This window comes from Oncorhynchus clarkii, chromosome 9 (assembly GCF_045791955.1).
Source record: "Oncorhynchus clarkii lewisi isolate Uvic-CL-2024 chromosome 9, UVic_Ocla_1.0, whole genome shotgun sequence".
Lineage (NCBI taxonomy): Eukaryota > Metazoa > Chordata > Actinopteri > Salmoniformes > Salmonidae > Oncorhynchus > Oncorhynchus clarkii.
Genome location: NC_092155.1, coordinates 38,527,612 through 38,551,594, shown reverse-complemented (window position 1 = coordinate 38,551,594; position 23,983 = coordinate 38,527,612). Strand labels below are relative to the sequence as shown.

General features: G+C 43.3%; 1 protein-coding gene and 1 pseudogene across 1 annotated transcript; both read left to right on the top strand.

Moving 5' to 3' along the window:
- Positions 1 to 6,266: 6,266 nt before the first annotated feature.
- Positions 6,267 to 15,009, top strand: LOC139416257 (uncharacterized). Its single transcript, XM_071164701.1, has 6 exons — positions 6,267 to 6,878; positions 8,901 to 9,089; positions 10,724 to 10,871; positions 11,808 to 11,972; positions 12,176 to 12,835; positions 14,506 to 15,009. Exons 1-5 carry the CDS (start codon positions 6,794 to 6,796, stop codon positions 12,543 to 12,545), a joined length of 957 nt encoding a protein of 318 aa, XP_071020802.1. The 5' UTR covers positions 6,267 to 6,793; the 3' UTR covers positions 12,546 to 12,835; positions 14,506 to 15,009.
- Positions 14,534 to 21,658, top strand: LOC139417539 (caspase recruitment domain-containing protein 19-like; annotated as a pseudogene).
- Positions 21,659 to 23,983: the final 2,325 nt, after the last annotated feature.

The following is a 23,983-nucleotide window of genomic DNA, read 5'->3' as shown; positions in this document are numbered from 1 at the left end:
GGATTCCCCACTCTACTACTCCCTTGGATTCCCATCCAGACCTGCTTACCCTGTCTCAACCCTCTCGCCTCAGCCTCCGCACCTGGTTTCCAGCAACCCGCTCCATCTCCCCCCTGTGTGTCAATAAATACATTGGTTATTTCATCCCAGTCTCCTCTTCTGAGTCTGCTCTTGGGCTCCCCTGTTCCACTCAGCATAACAATTATAGATACATCAAGATGGCACAGCAGTAAGACATGTTTGTTTTCATCCCATGTAAACATGGTCTTTTTCTTTTTTTTGTATACATTTAATTATATTTCAATCTCTTTTTTTCCATTTTGAATGAAATATACCTTTCTGCAACCCACCTCACGCAATGTGGTACAGATAGGCTTTTTTTTAGACCTTATAACTGGAACCTCCATCAGAAGCTAGCCAGATAATTAGCTACTAGCTATTTAGTTATTGTTAGCCTCTGCTAGCGGTCTTTACATTTAGCTCGCACTCTAGTCGCTTTTGCCCGGACAATACCTACCAGTCTGCACAGCGCAATGTCAGCCCTGAGCATATCGGACTGCTTTTTTCCACTATGCTCTGGACCATTACACCGGATCTTCACAGCTAGCTAGTTGCTACCGAGTGGCTATTGTGGCTAACGCCCTTGTCCAAAAGCATGCACCAGTTAGCCTCGAGCTAGCCTCGAGCTAGGCCCATCTCCCGGCTAGCAAAATAAGTACACCAACTTCAATACCTCTCTTGCCAATTGGCCTGGACCCTTTGTCGGGGTCCAGGCCAATTGGAGCCACACCGATCCATCATATCTGGTCTGCTGACATAATTCTGCCAATGTGCTCTCAACCGGCCTCTGCGTCGTGGATGTTGATGATCCATCTGCTAGCCTGTGTCTCCCGCTCGCCTAGCATAGTAATCGACTACCGAACGGCTTCCTGTTTCATCTATTGCTGCTCATTGGACCCTATGATCACTCGGCTACATAGCTGATGCCTGCTAGACTGTTCATTAACACGGTACTTCATTTAGTTTCTGTCTGCCCCAGCCTCAAACTCAGGCCCTGTGTGTAGCTAACTGACCCTCTCTGCTCATTCATTGCCATTTTGCCGTTGTTGTCCTAGCTGTTTACCCGTTGTTGTCTCACCCATTGTTGTCTTAGCTCTCCCAATCAACACCTGTGATTGCTTTATGCCTTTCTCTAATGTCAATATGCCTTGTATACTGTTGTTTAGGGCAGATCTCATTGTTTTATTTTACTGCGGAGCCCCTAGTCCTGCTCAACATGCCTCAGATAGCCCCCTTGTCCCATCCCCCCAAGCATGTGGAGACCGCACCTAGCTTAACTGACTCCTCCAGAGATGCAACCTCTATCATTGTCACTCAATGCCTAGGGTTACCTTCACTGTACTCGCACCCTACCCTTGTCTGTACACTATGCCCTGAATCTATTCTACCACGCCCAGAAATCTGCTCCTTTTATTCTCTGTTCCCAAAGCACTAGACGACCAGTTCTCATAGTCTTTAACCGTACCCTCATCTTACTCCTGTTCCTCTGGTGATGTAGAGGTTAACCCAGGCCCTGTGTGTCCCCAGGCGCTCTCATTTGTTGACTTCTGCAACTGTAAAAGCTTTGGGTTCATGCATGTTAACATCAGAACCCTCCTCCCTAAGTTTGTTTTATTCACCGCTTTAGCACACTCCGCCAACCCTGATTTCCTAGCTGTGTCTGAATTGGTTCACTCCAGACTTGACTGTCCTGGACCAGCACAAAAACACCCTGTGGCGTACTGCACTAGCTTCGAATAGTCCCCGCGATATGCAACTGTTCAGGGAAGTCAGGAACCAATACACAGTCAGTTTGGAAAGCAAAGGTTAGCTTTTTCAAGCAGAAATTTGCATCCTGTAGCACTAATTCCAAAAAGTTTTGGGACACTGTAAAGTCCATGGAGAATAAGAGCACCTCCTCTCAGCTGCCCACTGCACTGAGACTAGGAAACACTGTCACCACTGATAAATCCACGATAATTGAGAATTTCAATAAGCATTTCTCTACGGCTGGCCATGCTTTCCACCTGGCTACCCCCCGGGCCAACAGCTCTGCACCCCCCGCAGCAACTGGCCTATTCCCCCCCCCCTCCTCTTCTCCATCACCTAATTCCAGACAGCTGATGTTCTGAAAGAGCTGCAAAACCTGGACCCCTACAAATCAGCTGGGCTAGACAATCTGGACCCTTTCTTTCTAAAATGATCTGCCGAAATTGTTGCAACACCTACTACTAGCTGTTCAACCTCTCTTTCGTGTCGTCTGAGATTCCCAAAGATTGGAAAGCGGCTGCGGTCACCCCCCTCTTCAAAGGGGGGGACACTCTTGACCCAACAGCTACAGACCTATATCTATCCTACCCTGCCTTTCTAAGGTCTTCGAAAGCCAAGTCAACAAACAGTTTACCGACCATTTCGAATCCCACCGCACCTTCTCCGCTATGCAATCTGGTTTCAGAGCTGGTCATGGGTGCATCTCAGCCACGCTCAAGGTCCTAAATGATATCTTAAACGCCATCAATAAGAAACAATACTGTGCAGCCGTATTCATTGACCTGGTCAAGGCTTTCGACTCTGTCAATCACCACATCCTCATCAGCAGACTCGATAGCCTTGGTTTCTCAAATGATTGCCTTACCTGGTTCACCAACTACTTCTCTGATAGAGTTCAGTGTGTCAAATCGGAGGGCCTGTTGTCCAGGCCTCTGGCAGTCTCTATGGGGGTGCCACAGGGTTCAATTCTTGGGCCGACTCTCTTCTCTGTATACATCAGTGATGTCGCTCTTGCTGCTGGTGAGTCTCTGATCCACCTCTACGCAGATGACACCATTCTGTATACTTCTGGCCCTTCTTTCGACACTGTGTTAACAACCCTCCAGACGAGCTTCAATGCCATACAACTCTCCTTCCATGGCCTCCAACTGCTCTTAAATACAAGTAAAACTAAATGCATGCTCTTCAACCGATCTCTGTCTGCAACTGCCCGCCCGTCCAGCATCACTACTCTGGACGGTTCTGACTTAGAATATGTGGACAACTACAAATACCTAGGTGTCTGGTTAGACTGTAAACTCTCCTTCCAGACGCACATCAAACATCTACAATCCAATCCATGCTGCCAATCATACCCTCGTAAAACTGACCATCCTACCGATCCTCAACTTCTGCGATGTTATTTACAAAATAGCCTCCAATACCCTCCTCAATAAATTGTATGCAGTCTATCACAGTGCCATCCGTTTTGTCACCAAAGCCCCATATACTACCCACCACTGCGACCTGTACGCTCTCGTTGGCTGGCCCTCACTTCATACTCGTCGCCAAACCCACTGGCTACAGGTCATCTACAAGACCCTGCTAGGTAAAGTCCCCCCTTATCTCAGCTCGCTGGTCACCATAGCATCACCCACCTGTAGCACGCGCTCCAGCAGGTTTATCTCTCTGGTCACCCCCAAAACCAATTCTTTCTTTGGCCGCCTCTCCTTCCAGTTCTCTGCTGCCAGTTCTCTGCTGCCAACGACTGGAACGAACTACAAAAATCTCTGAAACTGGAAACACTTATCTCCCTCACTAGCTTTAAGCACCAGCTGTCAGAGCAGCTCACAGATTACTGCACCTGTACATAGCCCATCTATAATTTAGCCCAAACAACTACCCCTTCCCCTACTGTATTTATTTATTTATTTTGCTCCTTTGCACCCCATTATTTATATTTCTACTTTGCACATTCTTCCACTGCAAATCTACCATTCCAGTGTTTTACTTTATTTAATTCGCCATCTTGGCCTTTTTTTGCCTTTACCTTCCTAATCTCACCTCATTTGCTCACATCAAAAATATACGTATTTTTCTGTTTAACTTTTTTTAACCCTTTTCTCCCCAATTTCTTGGTATCCAATTGTTTAGTAGCTACTATCTGGTCTCATTGCTACAACACCCGTACGGGCTCGGGAGAGCCCTGGCAACCTTGGTTAGCGCGCACTGCGACCTTGGCCAATTGTGCGTCGCTGCACGGACCTCCCGGTCGCGCCCGGTTGCGATAGAGCCCGTGCGGGAACCCAGAGTCTCTGGTGGCACAGCTGGTGCTGCAGTACAGCGCCCTTAACCACTGCGGCACCGGGAGGCCCATAGACTTATTTTTCTACTGTATTATTTACAGTATGTTTGTTTTACTCCATGTGTAACTCTGTGTTGTTGTATGTGTCGAACTCCTTTGCTTTATCTTGGCCAGGTCGCAATTGTAAATGAGAACTTGTTCTCAACTTGCCTGCCTGGTTAAATAAAGGTGAAATAAATAAAATTAAAACATCTGCAAGTGTGACCTGTCTATTCAATGAAACTCCCATGTTCCATGACTGAATTGAATTAAACTTTCTGTCACTCAAACTCACTTCTACATCCTGTGGGGTGTGGCCAATTCGATTTGAATTTCAACTCATGAGTTAAATAGGAGTCAATTCCAAAATTCTGAATTGAGCCCAATTCTGGTATGTTTGTGTATGAATACTTTATTTGCCCATCTGATAGGACCATTTAGAGTTTGAATTTGTCTTTTTGACCTAGTATAACTTTGTTATTTTTCAGAATTAATGAGCATTAATTAACATGGTTACTTTGCCTCCGTTGGTGACCCTGGCATCTAATTTGTACTGAAGTCCGTTTTGCTTTGTGTGGAGAGAGCAGATTAGAGTTGGTGGGTGTAGGTCTCTACGCTACGAGCAGTGTGTCGCTCTTGGCTGGCATAAAGGCTATTCCATTAATAAGGCTATCTGATGAGCAGTATAATAGAGCTAAATGATTCATACCAGCCCAGAAGCAATTGGATGATTTACCATTAAGCTAATTGAACTATGCCACATCAAAACGATCTGCCAGGGCACAAAAGGAGGAGCAGGAAAAACACACTATGGGGCCTTCAATCTCAACTCTGGACTTCAAAACCAGTTCCACTGCATTTATTTATTTATTGTTGCCCTCTAATCAGGGACTGATTTAGACCTGTGGCACCAGGTGGCTGTAATTAATTATCAGGTAGAACAGAAAACCAGCACTCTTTGGACCTTGTAGGGTAAGAGTTGAGTACCCCTGCTATAGGGAATGAGATGGACCCCTTGGACGGTGATGTGGTTTACTCTTTCTTCAGGAGAAAATACTGATTATGTTAACTGGTTGGTAGAGGACTGCTCTATAGACGCAGGATGTGAAGATAGTGATTGAAAACAACTCCCACGTCATGTATTCAAATGCACCCCTGCACAGTACGCATCAATAAGGACATGATTTCCTGTTTGGCTGATTGTTCTTGTTCTTGGACAGCTGGTAGTGAAGTGTATTATGGGTAAACAAACAATATTTGTTCTGCTGACAGATTTCACTTGCATTGATTATAGGCTCTGGCTAGTCTGATTCTGAACCCCTCTCTCTCTATCTCCTTTGCTTTCTCACCCCCCCCCCCCCCCCCCCCTATATCTCTGGTCTTGTCCGATTATTAACATTAACAGCCATGCATATGAATGACCAATGTTTATAAAGATACAAATTATTCCTGTTCTGGCACAGAGAACAGAGTGGCGAGCCTCATGTAAATCATATTACATTAAAGAATGAATAGGCAACATTTGTATTCTATAAATCAGAAGGGCAACCTCCAGGACGTAATACTTTCAGAATCTACCCAGGAAACTCTAGGCCAAGACTAATGGTTTAGCTGTATAAGTGATGGTGATGACCAAAGGTTACAGGTTCAAATCCCCGCCGTACAGCTATCGTGCTCGAGACCGAGTCATGCAATCGGAGTCCCCTCACTAAATGTCCCGCCGACAACTTATTATCTGTGGAAATTGATTAGGAAAGGATTTGGTACAAATATATGTAACCTACAACTGTACAGTGGATTCATGCGAGTAGAGGATGTAAGCCAGCCAGACCCTGTCATGTGATGTCAGATTGAAGTGTGCAGTGGTGGACACTATCAGTCTCCATGATATCCTTTGATGCATTACATCATTCAACAATAAGCACATTCTGGATATCTGAGGCTTACAAATAGCATTTTATAAGAAATATAAAATGTGACTACTTCCAAATAGCTTATAGTATATCAAAAGACTGGTTATATATGCTTAGTGCTATGAATGACAGCATATAGTACCATTATCATAAAGTATAAAACAAACAGATCATCAAAGGCGGGGCAATGTGACAGAATCACCTCTAGCCTACAAACACACAGATTACTACTGTATTGTGAACTGAAAGAAGGAACTCGCTGCCAACCATAGCGATCATATTACATTACTTAATGTAGGCCTATTTTAATTCCTAATTCTATTCTGCCAACCTTCGGAGCGCCCTGACAACACGCCTATTACCGTGACATCAAGTGAACCAAGTGATATTCTGACAGCCTACACACCGATTAGTTTAGCAGAATCTCGCAGACAAAGAAGGACGGATTTTGCTCGGGACAGTCAGTGCGTTCCCAGAGCGCAGCGCGACATGCCGAGCCGATACACCAACACACCTACACACACACTGATGGTTTGCTGTTGGGTCCGTGTGCTCGGGAGTAAGAGACAGAAAAAAAGCAAACGCGTGAGCACGCACAGGCACTGAGACAGCTGCGAACACAATCCAGCACAGTGACCATAATTATCCAGCTGTAGGCTATCGTAGCATACTCTTGTGGGTCTCCTTGTCGTTTTTTTTTACGCGCGTCCTGGAGGGGTTCTCGACGGTTGGGTAGATTACGTCCGACATGTCAACGGTTACAGCTTCGGTCGTTGATGTTTCCAGAACTATTTATTCAACCAAAAACGGCATCCGTGGCCGTAATTATACAGGTAAGCGAGCTTCAGGATGTATCCAATGTGGTGATAAATGTCATGTCATTAGTACAGTGCCTGCTTTTATTGGAGGCATTATGGTGTTGTTTAATGTATTTGTTAAATATAGCTGTAAACTGTGTGAGTATACCATCACAGAGTAGGCCTACCAACATGTAGCCTAATTTAGGGGAGAAAATGCATTCCATGACACACAAATAGCTCTTCATTTATATGATGTATGTGTACTCAATGAATTACATTGCAGGAAAACAACATTAGGCCTACTTTCTGCAAGCTACGCATAATATGTTTGAAAACTATCACATGACAACAAAACATACATGGAATAAAAGGTCTTAACGTTTTATAAGCTATGGCTGTAATGGAATAATAGAGTAGCCAGCCTATGTTTATTCTGAGCCTGCACTGTAAATAAGGACAAAAGAATGGAAAGGGCGAAGTGAGAGTGTGTTCCTATAGATCACATGGTCTGAGAAGCTGCAGGTGGCTTTCAGAATGCACTGTTTCTTAGTTTCACACCAACTAACACTGCGGTTGTACTGAGCTAGGATGTACAGCTACACTTTTAAACACACACACACACGCTCACTCTCTCTCTCTCTCTCTCTCTCTCTCTCTCTCTCTCTCTCTCTCTCTCTCTCTCTCTCTCTCTCTCTCTCTCTCTCTCTCTCTCTCTCTCTCTCTCTCTCACACACACACACACACACACACTCACAAGTTACATAAAATTGTCCTTGTGTACTAAAAAAATGTTGCATAAATATGGTGTTTTCTGTGGATCTGTTCTGGCTGGTGAGGTTTCATCAAGGCCTACTCAGCAATTTAACTCACCCTGCCAGCCCAGCCCAACTGACAGAGAAAACTGATATCTTTGATAAGAAATCTATGAGTCACAGACTGCTGGAGAGCGCTGTCTGCCTGCCCTGCAGAAATGATGGTTTATGAATTAGCCTACCATCCAATAGTCAGTCAGCAACATAACTCTCTTGCTTGCTGACTCTCTCTGTTTCTCTTTCTCACTCTTTCTCTCTCTCTCATTCTCTCTCGCTATAATTCAAAGGAATACTCTCATGAGTCTCAGAAGTCTTGGAATTTACTAACACTATTTCAAACCTTATCTGAATTAAAACAACTTGGTTTCTCTTTCAGATACGTTGAGTTCATTAAGTAATTTCTTGAACATGTAGGACCTCTTGTGGTGGCAAGAAAAGACTGCAACAATTCCTCAACAATCGTAATAGGCCTAGGCTACATGATTTCACAGACAATGTAATTTGAAAATAGTGTTCGTAAATTCCAAAACTTCTGAGATTCGTGAGAGTATTCCTTTGAATTACAGTGAGAGAGAATGAGAGATTAATTACATTTTAATTTAATTACATTTCCGTTATACTCTTGAGGTGATAAGATGTTATTTGTTCCCAGTGAATGTGTTATTTGTTATATTAACCAATTACAGTAGCACAGCCAGTGTAGAAACAATTGACTGAACACGCTTCACAGGATGTGACAGAGCTGTTTTGTTTATCCACAAGCTGTGGCTTACTTTGATTCCTTCCTAAATACACTCCTGTATATTTGCATTAGAGCAGTGTCATTCTGTTAATGGTCATAGTTCAGTATGAACACCAGACCTCGCAGCGGGAGTCAATTTTCCTGCTGCACCGTGCTGAGTCTGAAAACCAGCTGTTTAACATGGCCACAAATGGGACCTGAGTTTCTGCCAAGCTTGCAGGCCATTTATTTAATGATTTATCATGTTTCCTGCTTTGATACCATCAGCATTAGATGCAGCAAAGCGTACGGCTGCAGATGTGGTGTGTGTTTTTCTCACGCAATACTGAGCAGCCCCCAACGGGATTCGATGTTCTGTGCTGAAAGGACGCAGCAGCATTCCATTGTGAGGGTTCCATGTGGTGCTCTCTCCTCTGAAAGTTCTGTTCTAGTTTGAGTTATCTGTTATGCTCACATATGGCTGTATATACCATAGTTACCGTCTCCCATCACCCCCTCCAGGCCAGTGCACGCCCATGCCCCAGCCCGCCCTGGGCACCCAGAAGATCATTCAGGGGAATGGCACCAATGTGGGCACGGTGATCACCCTGCAGTGCCCATCCAGACACCATCTGGTGGGGGGAAATGAGGTGTCCTGTGTTTGGGGCAGCAACAGTACCCAGTGGTCAGGAGGCTCTCCATGGTGTAAACGTATGTATCTGTGTCGTTCCACGAAAAGGGTGCCTTTTGCAACCCTTTGATATTTTATGTAGAAATTGTGGACAAATATAGAATTTTAAAAAGCCTGTTATATTAAATGAAGTGTAATTTAATATGAATGAAGGCTTGCTAAAGTGAAGTTCCAAAATTCAGAATTTTGACGTCCCTCCTTCACACCTGTGTCACTTCTAGATATGTTTTATCTCACTTAATCCCCAAATGAATCTAAACAAACAATGAACATTTAATAGTCAAATCATAGAGTAAAAGCAAGTGATCTGGTTCTACTCTTTTTGGCCTTTTTCTGGTGTTTTGTGATAGAAAACTGAGTGGGTTGAGCGTAACATGTCAACCCAGTTACCCATAGATAGACAGGGTAGGAGTATTTTAACAAATTTATTTTTGGTGTGAATCTTGAATTCAATTGCCACTCCCTGTTGCACAGAACAAGCTTTCATTCCTCCTGTCACAAGGGGATTAATTTTCTGATTTAAGAAAAAATCGTCAACCCTGTTACAGTCAACTCGGTTACTATGTTTGGTACTTAATAGGCACTTACTATATTATATCTTTTTTATTTCAACTCTTGAGATGGGAAAACCTGTTTTTTATTAAGTTGAACATCTGCGCTTTGAAAAACATTTTAGAAAGTTACACTTCTCAAAAGGCACTGAATTAGTCGAATGACTCATCTAATGCTGAGAGGATACTCACACACTTATGTACCACTGGTCTTTACTTGTAGGTGTTATAGTTACAGTTACAGTATGTTAGTATATGGCAGAGTTATGGCAGAGTTGGTCTGAGGACACCAGTCTACTCCTTTAGGACATGTTGTCATAGAAAATGACATACCAGCCAGCAATTAAAGCACTCCGCATTAGTACATTGCCAGTTATGTTTGTTCTTGAAATATTCATAGACGTCCTTTTCATATTTATAAGCCACTTATGTAAAGCAGATTTCTATTCAATGAGGAACCAAAGTCCAAATGAGAGACTGTTAGGTTTGTCACTCTCTCACCCTTCTCCGTCTGACTCTAGGGAGTCAGCTCATCTGGCCAATCAATGGCCGAGAGCATGTGAAGACAGCTGTCGCTTCAGTCATACACTATGGATGAGTCAGACTCTGCTTTATTGTGAGAATGAAAGTTGTCCTCTTAGGAAAGTGTGTGTGTGTGTGTGTGTGTGTGTGTGTGTGTGTGTGTGTGTGTGTGTGTGTGTGTGTGTGTGTGTGTGTGTGTGTGTGTGCGTGCATGCATGTGTAGGAGTATATTAAAGCTTCAGAATGCATTGAGTGGAAAAAGTGCATGGATTGCAAACTCCCTGCCTGTCAGCCTCTTAATTATTCTGAAATAGAGGAATGTAGAGGAATATATTGGAGATAGTTTTATGTGCTCTCTGACCATGGGCAGTGTTATGTAGATGTCAATGTCATACTTTAGGTACCATGGTACCAAGGTACTTAATGATGTTTGTTATAAATGGATGCAATACACTTAAAAAGGCATTCAAATATATTATATTTCCATCACTTTCTGGAGTGATTTGTTTTTATATATCTTGTTTGTTATCTGTAGACAGATCTCATAAATTAATTGATAGATGTTTCATCTTTTCTTCCAGCGGTGTCCCCGTCGGAAGACTTTGGGTTCCGTGTGGCAGTGGTGGCATCCATCATCAGCTGTGCCATCATCCTCCTCATGTCCATTGCCTTCATCACCTGCTGTCTGCTCGACTGTGTCACGGAGGAGGAGAAGAAGAAGGAGGAGAGGTGAGAGGAGAGATGGAGGGAGGAGAGGAGGTGAGGAGAGAGAGCGAGAGAAGAGCAGAGGAGGAGAGGAAGAAGGGTGAGAGGAGTGATGGAGGGAAAATGGGAGGAGAGGTGAGAGGAGTGAGGGAGGAGACAGGAGAGGCCGGAGGGAGAGATGGAAGTAGGATGGAAGGAGAGGTGAGAAGGAGAGACAGACTGGATAGGTGAGAGTAGATAGTAGATGAGGACAGAGGTAGGAGAGGGAGGAGCCATGACTAGTGGAAGGGGAGAAGGAGGAGAGGAGACCAAAAGATGAGACAGGACACACGAGAAGGAGAGTTGAACGGAAGAAAGGGGGGAGAGAAAGGAAAAGAGAAGACAGGAAGAGGTGAGAAACAAGCGAAAGATGGAGAGCTGTAATTTATACAATGTGGTAAAGGGGATTGATAACAATATTGAGATGTACAGTAGCTATTGACAGTACAACATTTACATTTCAGCAGATGCCTTTATCCAGAGCAACTTAGTGAGTATATACATTTTCAGGTTTACAGTAATGACTACATACATTTTCATACTAGTCCCCCATGGGAATTGAACACACAAGCCTGGGGTTACAAGCATCATCCTCTACCAAGTAAGCAACATGGGACTATACAGATGTAGGATCTTAATTTAAGCCAGTTTGCTATAGCAGGAAAATAATCTTGCAGCAACAGGAAATGTGAATTATTTTGTGAATTATCATTAATGAAAATTTTTGTGTGGGTTGATACATTTTTCTTTAGGGCAAATCAAGTCTGAAATTTCAAAGTCGAAATGATTAACTTTAGAAGCCTTTTTAAACCTCAAATACACTACAAGTTTGGATTTCCCACTGTTCAGGAAAATTCTCAGCAACAAAAGAGTGAACAAATTAAGATCCTACATCTGTAAAAACTTTTTTTGCATTGCCAGGGAGACGCATCTGTGGCACCAGGTAGAGCAAGTGGAACTGGAAGAGAACAGGGCCTCTCGCTATGGCCACAATGGCAGGAACAACAATAACAACACCCAGGAGAAGGCACTTCCACCATGGGTCAACCATGACCCTTCAATGTGTGACAGTAAGAGACCCAGCTGGTGAGGACTGTGTGTGTGTGTGTGTGTGTGTGTGTGTGTGTGTGTGTGTGTGTGTGTGTGTGTGTGTGTGTGTGTGTGTGTGTGTGTGTGTGTGTGTGTGTGCCTGCGTGCGTGCGTGAGTGAGTGAGTGAGTGAGTGAGTGCATGCCTGTTCATGCTTGTCTGCCTTGCAAAGCTCAATGTCTCTGTGTCTGTCCTCTACAGGTATCATCAGTACCCCTATGCTCTGACTGGTCCAGTCCAGGCCTCCCCCACTGGCCCAGCCCTCAACTCAGCTCCTCTTCCCTGCAGAGGCTACAACCAGCCCATCCTCCCACACATCTCAGGCCTCTACCACAACCCAGGTCTGCCACACAATCCGGGCCTACTTCAAAACCCTATCCCAACCCAGTATCCAGGTCCACCTCGGACCACGGGCCAGGTTCAGAACCAAGTGGTACCCCCAGGCTCAGGCCTGGTCAGGCAGTATAGAGAACAGGAGGGCAGTGTATCTCCACTTCTGGAGAAGCCCTACAGGATGTGTCGACACCCCCTCTATGTCAAGGAGCGCCCCGTACGGGTCATATCCGTGTGAGGTCACAACCAGGAAGTGACTGAACATAGACCTCAGGGTCATGGATAAACTGAACATCAACCAGCTGGAAACTATATCCAAAAGGAAAGAGGACCACCTGAATTGTTATCAAGCCTATGCCATTATTAAGCAGGCACCATTGAATATCGCCGGACTCAATGACCACATGACCATTTATTAGTCATTTGACATTGACCTGCAGTAGACCATTCAGTGACAAGGCAGCATTTCTAGGGTGCATCAGACATGTGCCTTAAACGCAGACCCTATCCCTCTAGACACTGCCCGAAGCGGAAAGTTGCGCTTACAGGGGAGAACTGTCTTTCTTCCATAGGAATCACTTATTATGTTGCTGCCTGATTTCACAGTGTTCCTCCTGGAAATGTACAATAGTAATAAACATGTGCACAGTAAATATTTCAGTTCTGAAATGGAATGTCCTGTATCTCTGAGCCATGAACTCTAGTAATTATGATTCTGGAAATAATCATGTTGTACAGTATTCAGCATTTTTTTAAATGTTTGATGCTTCTGCTTAGATGGATCAAGGGTTAGCATGTGTAGGCCTACATTTCCCAATCCTGTTGTGTACAATATGGGATGGTACTTCATGGTATAAATAACTCTAACATGTTATTCTGTACTATTGGAATGTGAAGGGAATTTTATGATACTTTTTTACATTTTCCTATAGCCTACTGACAATGATGGCACGTTGTGCAAGTTGATTAGTCCCACTGCAGATGGATTGACAATTAATCATGTAATAAATGATATGTCCTTGAACTTTTCCAATCAATGAACAAAGATGTGGCAGAACCTTGCATGATCATCAGTTAGGAATACGATTGTAAAGGAGTTTTTACCAAAATAATCGAATCGAACCAAAATAGTCAGTCACCGAGTTAGGATGAGAGGTTTGCCGTCAATAAAACAACCAATCAATGAACAGACTATTTTTGAGTGATGCAAGAGACTCAATATTATACTCATGTGGGTGCCATATAAAACATATATAAGTTACATAGGCTACAGTGTAATTACAGTGTAGGTACACATTCTTGCATAGTTTAGACCTCAGTCAGTGACGTGACATATTAATTGTCATTAGTGCACCACTACAGTGGGGCCGGGGTGTTCGGCCGGGTGTGCTATCATCACGGGAAGAGCGTCAAATTAGGGAGAGGAGAAAGTTAGCGAAGAGGCAGTCATTGGCGGCAAAGAGGCATCCGTTTTCTTCCATGGCAGGTTATTGAATTTGAATATAGCTTTTGCGGCTTTTGATTTATGGGTGAATCATGAGCTGCAGAGTACAATCTGTCACAACTGTCCACCATGTCTTCTCACCACCCGGAACCTGTTGCATGCTGACCTTCTCAATCTACAACAACTCAAACGAAAGTATTGGTTGTATTTAACTTCATTATTTTACCAACATGAAAGTAGATCCAAAATAATCGCAAGTGCTGTAAATGAGATTTTAGATTTTAATGTTTAGGCCTATATTGGCTAAACATGAATAAAATCAGGACCCTGTCTTTCAAAGATTATTTGTAAAAATTCAAATAACTTCACAGATCTTCATTGTAAAAGGTTTTAACACTGTTTCCCATGCTTGTTCAATGAACCATAAACAATCAATGAACATGCACCTGTGGAACGGTCGTTAAGACACTAACAGCTTACAGAAGGAAGGCAATTAAGGTCACAGTTATGAAAACGTAGGACACTAAAGAGGCCTTTCTACTTACTCTGAAAAACACCAAAAGAAAGATGCCCAGTGTCCCAGCTCATCTGTGTGAACGTGCCGTAGGCATGCTGCAAGGAGGCATGAGGACTACAGATGTGGCCAGGGCAATAAATTGCAATGTCCGTACTGTGAGACGCCTAGGACAGTGCTACAGGACGGACAGCTGATCGTCCTCGCAGTGGCAGACCACATGTAACAACACCTTCACAGGATCAGTACATCCGAACATTACACCTGCATGACAGGTACAGGATGGCAACATCAACTGTCCGAGTTACACCAGGAACGCACAATTCCTCCATCAGTGTTCAGACTGTCCGCAATAGGTTGAGAGAGGCCGAACTGAGGACTTCACCAGACATCACTGGAAACAATGTCGCCTATGGGCACAAACCCACCATCGCTGGACTAGCAAAAAATGCACTTCACTTCACTCAATCCCATTGAGCACATCTGGGACCTGTTGGATTGGAGGTGGCAAATCTGGTGCAGTCCATGAGGAGGAGATGCACTGCAGTACTTAATGCAGCTGGTGGCCACACCAGATACTGACTGTTACTTTTGTGTCCCTTTGTTCAGGGGCACGTTATTCAATTTCTGTTAGTCACATGTCTGTGGAAATTGTTCAGTTTATGTCTCAGTTGTTGAATCTTGTTATGTTCTTACAAATATGTTCACGTTAAGTTTGCTGAAAATAAACGCAGTTGACAGTGAGAGGACGTCTTTTTTTGGCAGAGTTTATACATCTTCTAATTAAGGTGCTGCCCAAATGTGTGTTCTTTGTACCTTATTTTCTGTATTCCCCAGCTCCCTGGTCAGGCTCAGACAGCTACCATGAGCAGCTAAAAAGGAACTCCAAGTTCCTGTGTTTAGACCAGAGGATGCACACTGAGCTGGTGGGCAGGCTGGTGCTGCAGCTCAACAGGACCAACCCTCAAATACTTACTGACAAGGAGGCCCAGAGGGTAAGTAGCCTAGTGAGTATGCTAACTCTCTGAAGGGATTTAGGTTCACTACAGGTTGCACACAGCTTTACATCACTTTCGCCAGACCACCCTTACCCTCTAGGCTTTTACATATCTAGCTCTACATGGTCTTGCAATTTGTTGTGTTGTATTTTGTGATTCTAGGGAATACTGGGCAATAATAAGTCAGGATGAAGGCCTTATTACAGATCCATCAGTGCATTATGGTTAATTGGACAGTTGACTGGACACTTGAGATTGGATGCTTGTCTAATTCTACAGTTCAGGAACCTGAGCGTGCCTACTGCGGTGCGATTGCCTGAGCTGCTGGTGTACTTACAGGGGAAGGGCGAGGAGGAGTTTCATGAGTTCTACAGGGGGCTTCAGATCCACACTGACAAGTTCTACTTTAACCTGCCTACCAGAGTCAGCCGAAGAAGAGGTACTGCAAGGAGAGGCAATGTGTGTGTCATTATTTTTTTTTCTCTCTCTCTCTCTCTCTCTGGCTGTCTGTCTCTGAGTGTGTTTCTCTCACTGTCTTTCTCTAACTGTCTGTCTTCCTCATTCTGTCTGTTTCCTGCAGTTGTATGCCTACTGTTTCTTTGTGATGCTGTGGAGACTGACTAACCGTGTTCCGTGTGTCTCTGTTCTAGAGCCTGCAGACCCAAAGGAGACTAACTGTGGGCCAAAGGAGACTAACTGTGGGCCGCCACATGGAGAGATATGTACTTAATGACAGGGGTAAATATACCCCATTACAGGGATAATAATAACTAACAACTTCAGATTAAGCCAAAGAAAACGTTGTGATACATTTAATAAACACAGAATGCCAAACAAAATAGATAAAACGGTGTAGCAGTAGCAGGAATAATTGCATCTAATTGGTAAAACCTGGTACTTTCACACTCATTTCTGTGGAGAAATGGCTAATTTCTCTGAAATTAAATGGAATGACTCTTATGTGTTGGAGCATCTGGTCCCTACTTGTCTGTACTACTCAACCCCTCCAGTGTTTCTATATGCAGGATAGTCCTGCCCCTCTCTGTTCTGATTATATAGTTTGATGCTTTATTTAAAGAGCAACACACATGTACATAACCTGTGAGCTTGTAAATATCCAGTGTTCGTGTAGATATACACTATATAAACAAATGTATGTTGTATCCCCTTCAAATTAGTGGATTCGGTGATTTCAGCCACACCCGTTGCTGACAGGCATATAAAATTGAGGACACAGCCATGGAATCTCCATAGACAAACATTGGCAGTAGAATGACCTCACAGAAGAGCTCTGTGACTTTCAACTTGGCACTGTCATAGGATGCCACATTTCTAACAAGACAGTTTGTCAAAATGTCTGCCCTGCTACAGCTGCATAAAATCACCATGCGCAATGCCAAGAGTCAGCTGGAGTGGTGTAAAGCTTGCTGCCATTGGACTTTGGAGCAGTGGAAATGGATTCTGCCAAAATGGTTGCCAACCCTATTACTAGCCTGTTCAACCTCTCTTTCGTGTCGTCTGAGATTCCCAAAGATTGGAAAGCAGCTGCGGTCATCCCCATCTTCAAAGGGGGGGACACTCTTAACCCAAACTGCTACAGACCTATATCTATACTACCCTGCCTTTCTAAGGTCTTCGAAAGCCAAGTCAACAAACAGATTACCGACCATTTCGAATCTCACCATACCTTCTCTGCTATGCAATCTGGTTTCAGAGCTGGTCATGGGTGCACCTCAGCCACACTCAAGGTCCTAAACGATATCTTAACCTCCATCGATAAGAAACATTACTGTGCAGCTGTATTCATTGATCTGGCCAAGGCTTTCGACTCAGTCAATCACCACATCCTCATCGACAGACTCGACAGCCTTGGTTTCTCAAATGATTGCCTCGTCTGGTTCACCAACTACTTCTCTGATAGAGTTCAGTGTGTCAAATCGGAGGGTCTGCTGTCCAGACCTCTGGGAGTCTCTATGGGGGTGCCACAGGTTTCAATTATTGGACCGACTCTCTTCTCTGTATACATCAATGATGTCGCTCTTGCTGCTGGTGAGTCTCTGATACACCTCTACGCAGACAACACCATTCTGTATACTTCTGGCCCTTCTTTGGACACTGTGTTAACAACCCTCCAGGCAAGCTTCAATGCCATACAATTCTCCTTCCGTGGCCTCCAATTGCTCTTAAATACAAGTAAAACTAAATGCATGCTCTTCAACCGATCGCTGCCTGCACCTGCCCGCCTGTCCAACATCACTACTCAGGACGGCTCTGACTTAGAATACGTGGACAACTACAAATACCTAGGTGTCTGGTTAGACTGTAAACTCTCCTTCCAGACCCACATCAAACATCTCCAATCCAAAGTTAAATCTAGAATTGGCTTCCTATTTCGCAACAAAGCATCCTTCACTCATGCTGCCAAACATACCCTTGTAAAACTGACCATCCTACCAATCCTCGACTTCGGCGATGTCATTTACAAAATGGCCTCCAATACCCTACTCAACAAATTGGATTCAGTCTATCACAGTGCCATCCGTTTTGTCACCAAAGCCCCATATACTACCCACCATTGCGACCTGTACACTCTCGTTGGCTGGCCCTCGCTTCATACTTGTCGCCAAACCCACTGGCTCCATGTCATCTACAAGACCCTGCTAGGTAAAGTCCCCCTTATCTCAGCTCGCTGGTCACCATAGCATCACCCACCTGTAGCACGCACTCCAGCAGGTATATCTCTCTGGTCACCCCCAAAACAAATTATTTCTTTGGCCGCCTCTCCTTCCAGTTCTCTGCTGCCAATGACTGGAACGAACTACAAAAATCTCTGAAACTGGAAACACTTATCTCCCTCTCTAGCTTTAAGCATCAACTGTCAGAGCAGCTCACAGATTACTGCACCTGTACATAGCCTACCTATAATTTAGCCCAAACATCTACCTCTTTCCCTACTGTATTTATTAGATTTATTTTGCTCCTTTGCATCCCATTATTTTTATTTCTACTTTGCACATTCTTCCACTGCAAATCTACCATTCCAGTGTTTTACTTGCTATATTGTATTTACTTTGCCACCATGGACTTTTTTTGCCTTTACCTCCCTTATCTCACCTCATTTGCTCACATCGTATATAGACTTGTTTATACTGTATTTTTGACTGTATGTTTGTTTTACTCCACGTGTAACTCTGTGTCGTTGTATGTGTCGAACTGCATTGCTTTATCTTGGCCAGGTCGCAATTGTAAATGAGAACTTGTTCTCAACTTGCCTATCTGGTTAAATAAAGGTGAAATAATAAAAAATAAAAAAATAAAACATTCTCTGGAGTGAAGAAACACGATTCACCATCTGGCAGTCCGACGGACGAATCTGGGTTTGGCGGATGCCAGGAGAACACTAACAGCCCGAATGTGTGCCAACTGTAACATTTGGTGGAGGAGGAATAATGGTCTGGGGCTGTTTCTCATGATTTGGGCTAGGCCCTATAGTTCCAGTGAAGGAAAATCTTAACACTATAGCATACAATGACATTCTAGACGATTCTGTGCTTCCAACTTTGTGGCAATGCCCTGTGCATAAAGCAAGGCCCATACAGAAATGGTTTGTAAAGATCGGTGTGGAAGAACTTGACTGACCTGCACAGAGCCCTGACCTCAACCCTATTGAACACCTTTGGGATGAATTGGAACTGCAACTGCAAGCCAGCCCTAATCGCCCAACATTAGTGCCCGACTTCACTAATGCTCTTGTGGCTGAATGGAAGCAAGTCCCCGCAGCAATGTCCAACATCTAGTGGGAAGCCTTCCCAGAAGAGTGGAGGCTGTTATATCAGCAAAGGGGGGACCAACTCCATAATAACGCCCATGATTTCACGAGCATGTATCTACATACTTTTGGTCATATACAGGGTATTCGGAAACTATTCAGACCCTGTGACTTTTTTCCACATTATGTTACTTTACAGCCTTAATATAAAATTGATTAAATTGTTTTTTCCCCTCATCAATCTACACACAATACCCCATAATCACAAAGTAAAAACAGGTTTTTAGAAATGTTGGCTAATTTATAAAAAACTGAAATATCACATTTACATAAGTATTCAGACCCTCTACTCAGTACTTTGTTGAAGCACCTTTGGCAGCGATTACAGCCTTGAGTCTTGTTAGGTATGATGCTGCAAGCTTGGCACATCTGTATTTGGGGAGTTTCTCCCATTCTTCTTTGCAGCTCCTCTCAAGGTATGTCAGGTTGGATGGGGAGAGTCGCTGCCCAGCTATTTTCAGGTCTTTCCAGAGATGTTAGATAGGGTTCAAGTCAAGGTTCTGGCTGATGCACTCAAGGACATTCAGAGACTTGTCCCGAAGCCAGTTTTGCATTGTCTTGGCTGTGTGCTTAGGGTCGTAGTCCTGTTGGAAGGTGAACCTTCACCTCAGTCTGAGGTCCTGAGCACTCTGGAGCAGGTTTTCATCAAGGATCTCTCTGTACTTTGCTTTCCCTCGATCCTGACTAGTCACACCTGCCACTGAATAACATCCCCAAAGCATGATGCTGCCACCACCATGCTTCACCGTAGGGATGGTGCCAGGTTTCCTCCAGATGTGACCCTTGACATTCAGGCCAAAGAGTTCAATCCCGGTTTCATCAGAACAGAGAATCTTGGTTCTCATGGTCTGAGAGTCTTTAGGTACCTTTTCGAAAACTCCAAGCGGGCTGTCATGTGCCTTTTACTGAGGAGTGGCTTCCATCTGGCCACTGTACCGTAAAGGCCTGATTGGTGGAGTGCTGCTGAGAAGGTTGTCCTTCTTGGATTTTATCCCATCTCCACAGAGGAACTCTGGAGCTCTGTCAGAGTGACAAAGTATTGGTGGTTTCAAATTTCTTCCATTTAAGAATGATGGAGGACACTGTGTTCTTAGGGACATTCAATGCTGCAGCATTTTTTGGGGATCCTTCCCCAGACCTGTGCCTCAATACAATTCCTTCGACCTCATGGCTTGGTTTTTGATCTGACATGCACTGTCAACTTGGGGATCTTACATAGACAGGTGTGTGCCTACCAAATCATGTCCAATCTATTGAATTTACAACAGGTGGACTCCAATCAAGTTGTAGAAACATTTCAATGATGATAAATGGAAACAGGATGCACCTGAGGTCAATTTTGAGTCTCATAGTAAAGGGTCTGAATATATACGTAAATAAGGTATTTCTGTTTTTTTATTTTATTTTTTGCTAACATTTCCAAAAACCTGTTTTCGCTTTGTCGTTATGGGGTATAGTGTGTAGACTGTTGAGAAAAATAAATAAATGTAATCCATTTTAGAATAAGTCTGTAATGTAACAAAATGTGGAAAAAGTCATGGGGTCTGAATACTTTCCAAATGCAGTGTAGTGTACTTTATAAAGCACCTGTAGTTTTCTTTTAGAATGCACATTTTATGGATACCTAACAACTGTATAGTATGAATGTGTTTCTGATTTAAATGCATTTGACTATTTTGGAAAAGAGTTTTGTCGAACTGCTGCTTCTTATCGAAGTATCCACCCCATAAATGTAATCAATATTTGTTTTGCATTCAGCCCTGTCACCTCCAAAGCATGTGGTTAATTAATATTTTAGTATTACTCCATTCAGAGTATAATCAGTCCCTACGCTCTGCTTTTACCCACACACACACGTAAACCAACCTCCTCATTCCTTTGAAGATGTTGTTATGCTTACAGTAGGTCAAAGGTAATGTCAGACAGAAAAGTGCGTCATCTCTGATATACAGCTCTAATGAACCGGTAACTGCTAATCACGTGACAAAGAAAGGGATGTTCTCTTTAGAGGAAGCCATGTGCATAACGTCACTCAGTATGATGATGCTGCCTGCCTGCCTGCCTGCCTGCCTGCCTGCCTGCCTGCCTGCCTGCCTGCCTGCCTGTCTCTACCTCTCTCTGCCAGACCTCTGTTCTTTCTGAGTTGTTTTAGTCTTGCAGTGGGCTAAGCCTCCATAGCAATAGAGAATATTGCTATGGAGGTAAGTCCTTCAGTCAGGGAGAAGGTTTACCATTAAATAATTGAAAATAACATAGAAACTGATGTGCAGTGTGCAATTACGTGCACAATGATGTGCACAGAGCATGTTTTAATGTTTCATGCCTTTGTGTCATCAATGGCACAAGGGCACCTATCTTGCTCTCATTCACATCTCTCTGTTTGTCTCTCCCTGCCTCTCCATTCATCCTGTACTCTATTTCTCCCTTCCGTCCCCTCTGTCTCATACCAACAGAGGGTAATTTGAGTGGTACTGGTCCATTTCTGAGCTTCTCAGTGCTGGGACTGGGCAGTGGGGCCAGTGAGGTTCTCTTAGCCAATGCCAAGGACTGATCCAGAATACAATAAGGTATTTTGGGAAAATGCTAAACAAATCTCTTTGCAATGCCAAACGGTCACCAGCAGGGGAAACCTTTTTTAAAGGATGTGTACATGCTTTGTAAGTGAATTGTACTTTAACAGTACCCCTGAATTTTTAAATTGACATTTGACCTATTCACTATATATGTGAGAGTCAGTGCCTCTATGTTCTGTGTCATCTAGGCCTACTGGATTTAAAACCCATCTTAAACACCACAGGAAAACAAAATGCCCTGGTTAACTTAATCTGAACCTTTAAATCTAAGTGAAATTCCTAAACATTTAATTTGAAGGTCTACAGCTCAGAGCAAATGTACGGCCTTTTTCAAAGGGAATGGATGATTTCTCCACATATCAGGATTATAAGTGTGCAGACTGAACACCTCACTCGTCTGTTGTTTGAACGTTGTCACTGTTTTGTGTGACACTGAGTGTTTGGACAAATCTCAAATGACACCCTATTCCATTTAAAGTGCACAGTGTTGGTTTGACCAAGTTGAGACTAAGGCTTGTCTCATGTAGTCCCACATGGACACACAGCCACTGTCCTCACCATCACCTTCACTGTCACCGCTCACCGCCTTCTAAAACTGTGATCAATAATCAACAGCTTGTTGACAGTTTCCAAGACAACCGTATGCATTACTACTGGCATGTCTTCCCATGTAGTTGTACTGAGAGTCTTGTTAAATACTAAAAGCACTTATGTCTTACCCCTTGTTACCATAGAACTGAGGAATATCACCATAATAAACTGAAAACTTTGTTCAAGTCTAATCTTGAGTTTTCTTTTGATTGGCAGGGGTTAAAAATACTGTACACCAGCATAGGGTAAAAAAAAGAGGCAAACACAAGGAAGAAACATCTGGTAAAACTTATTTGATAAAACACCAAACCCTATGTCAAGCCCTGACTGTAGAGAGCCATTGTTTCTCTATGGTGTAGTATGTCAGGGCGTGACTGGAGTTATTCTAGTTCATTATTTCTATGTGGTGTTCTAGTTAAATGTTTCTATGTTGGTGATTTGTATGATTCCCAATTAGAGGCAGATGGTAATCGTTGTCTCTAAATGGGGATCATATTTAAGTAGTGTTTGTGGGGTATTGTATTTTGAGTTAGTGTATGTAGCACCTCTGTAGTCATGGTTCATTGTTTGTTTCTTCTTTTGTTTAAAGTTTCACGTTTGATAAATTATGTGGAACTCAACATCCGCTGCGCCTTGGTCCGTCTCTACAAACGAACGTGACACCCTAAGAAAATCAGGGTTGGGAAACTAAAAATCCACAACCTCACACTTATAGACAGTCAACATTTGAATGGTTTATAGAGATTTACACATTTAAGTATTCACAAAACCAGAGACAGAAAAGTGTATATTTTACCAATAACAATGCACATAAATCAAGTGCTTTTGGAGTACATGGGAGAAAGCGAAAATACTCTTATGTACTCTCAGAAGATGCTTCTGATGTTAGATTCTGCTACCAGAGCAGGAGAAAGATCTGTGATAAAGCTAATGTAATATTGTGTAATACAAAGATCTATCTTTATTTACCCTTTCATTTTATTTACATTTTTTCACTGTCTCTATGCACATTCTACACACTGCCACTCCAACACACTCACACACACACTATTTGCTCACATACACAACACGCACACACATTCATACTGACCACACACACACACACACACACACACACACACACACACACACACACACACACACACACACACACACACACACACACACACACACACACACACACACACACAAAAAAAAAAATAATGGCTGGAATGGAGTCAATGGAATGGTATCAAACATGTGATTTGATACCATTCCATTGACTCCATTCCAGACATTAACGTGAGGCATCCTCCCCCCCAGCAGCCTCCACTGCTAACCTACCACTCCAGTATCCCTGCACAATATAAATATGGTATTGGCACTGACCCTGGAACTGACACTGTATATGGTTTACCTACTTTCTCGTGTTCTTCTTATTTCTATTTATTGTGTTTTTGTTCTACTTTACTTTTTTTAAATGTATTTTGAAAGTACTTTTGCATTGTAGGGAAAGAGCAAGCAAGAAATGCATTTCACTGTGTTAGTGCACGTGAGAATAAAAGCTCCCACGTCATTGCAATGGCACCAAATATACCACTAGAGTGCTCTGCTGACCTGGCTCAGAGACTTCTATGGCAAAGGATGATGATGAAATGAGCTCCTATGAAGATAATAAAAAGTGACAGAGTAGCTTTATACTTTCATTCCTTTCTGCAGGCGATAGGAACTGACAGGTTAGGTGTACT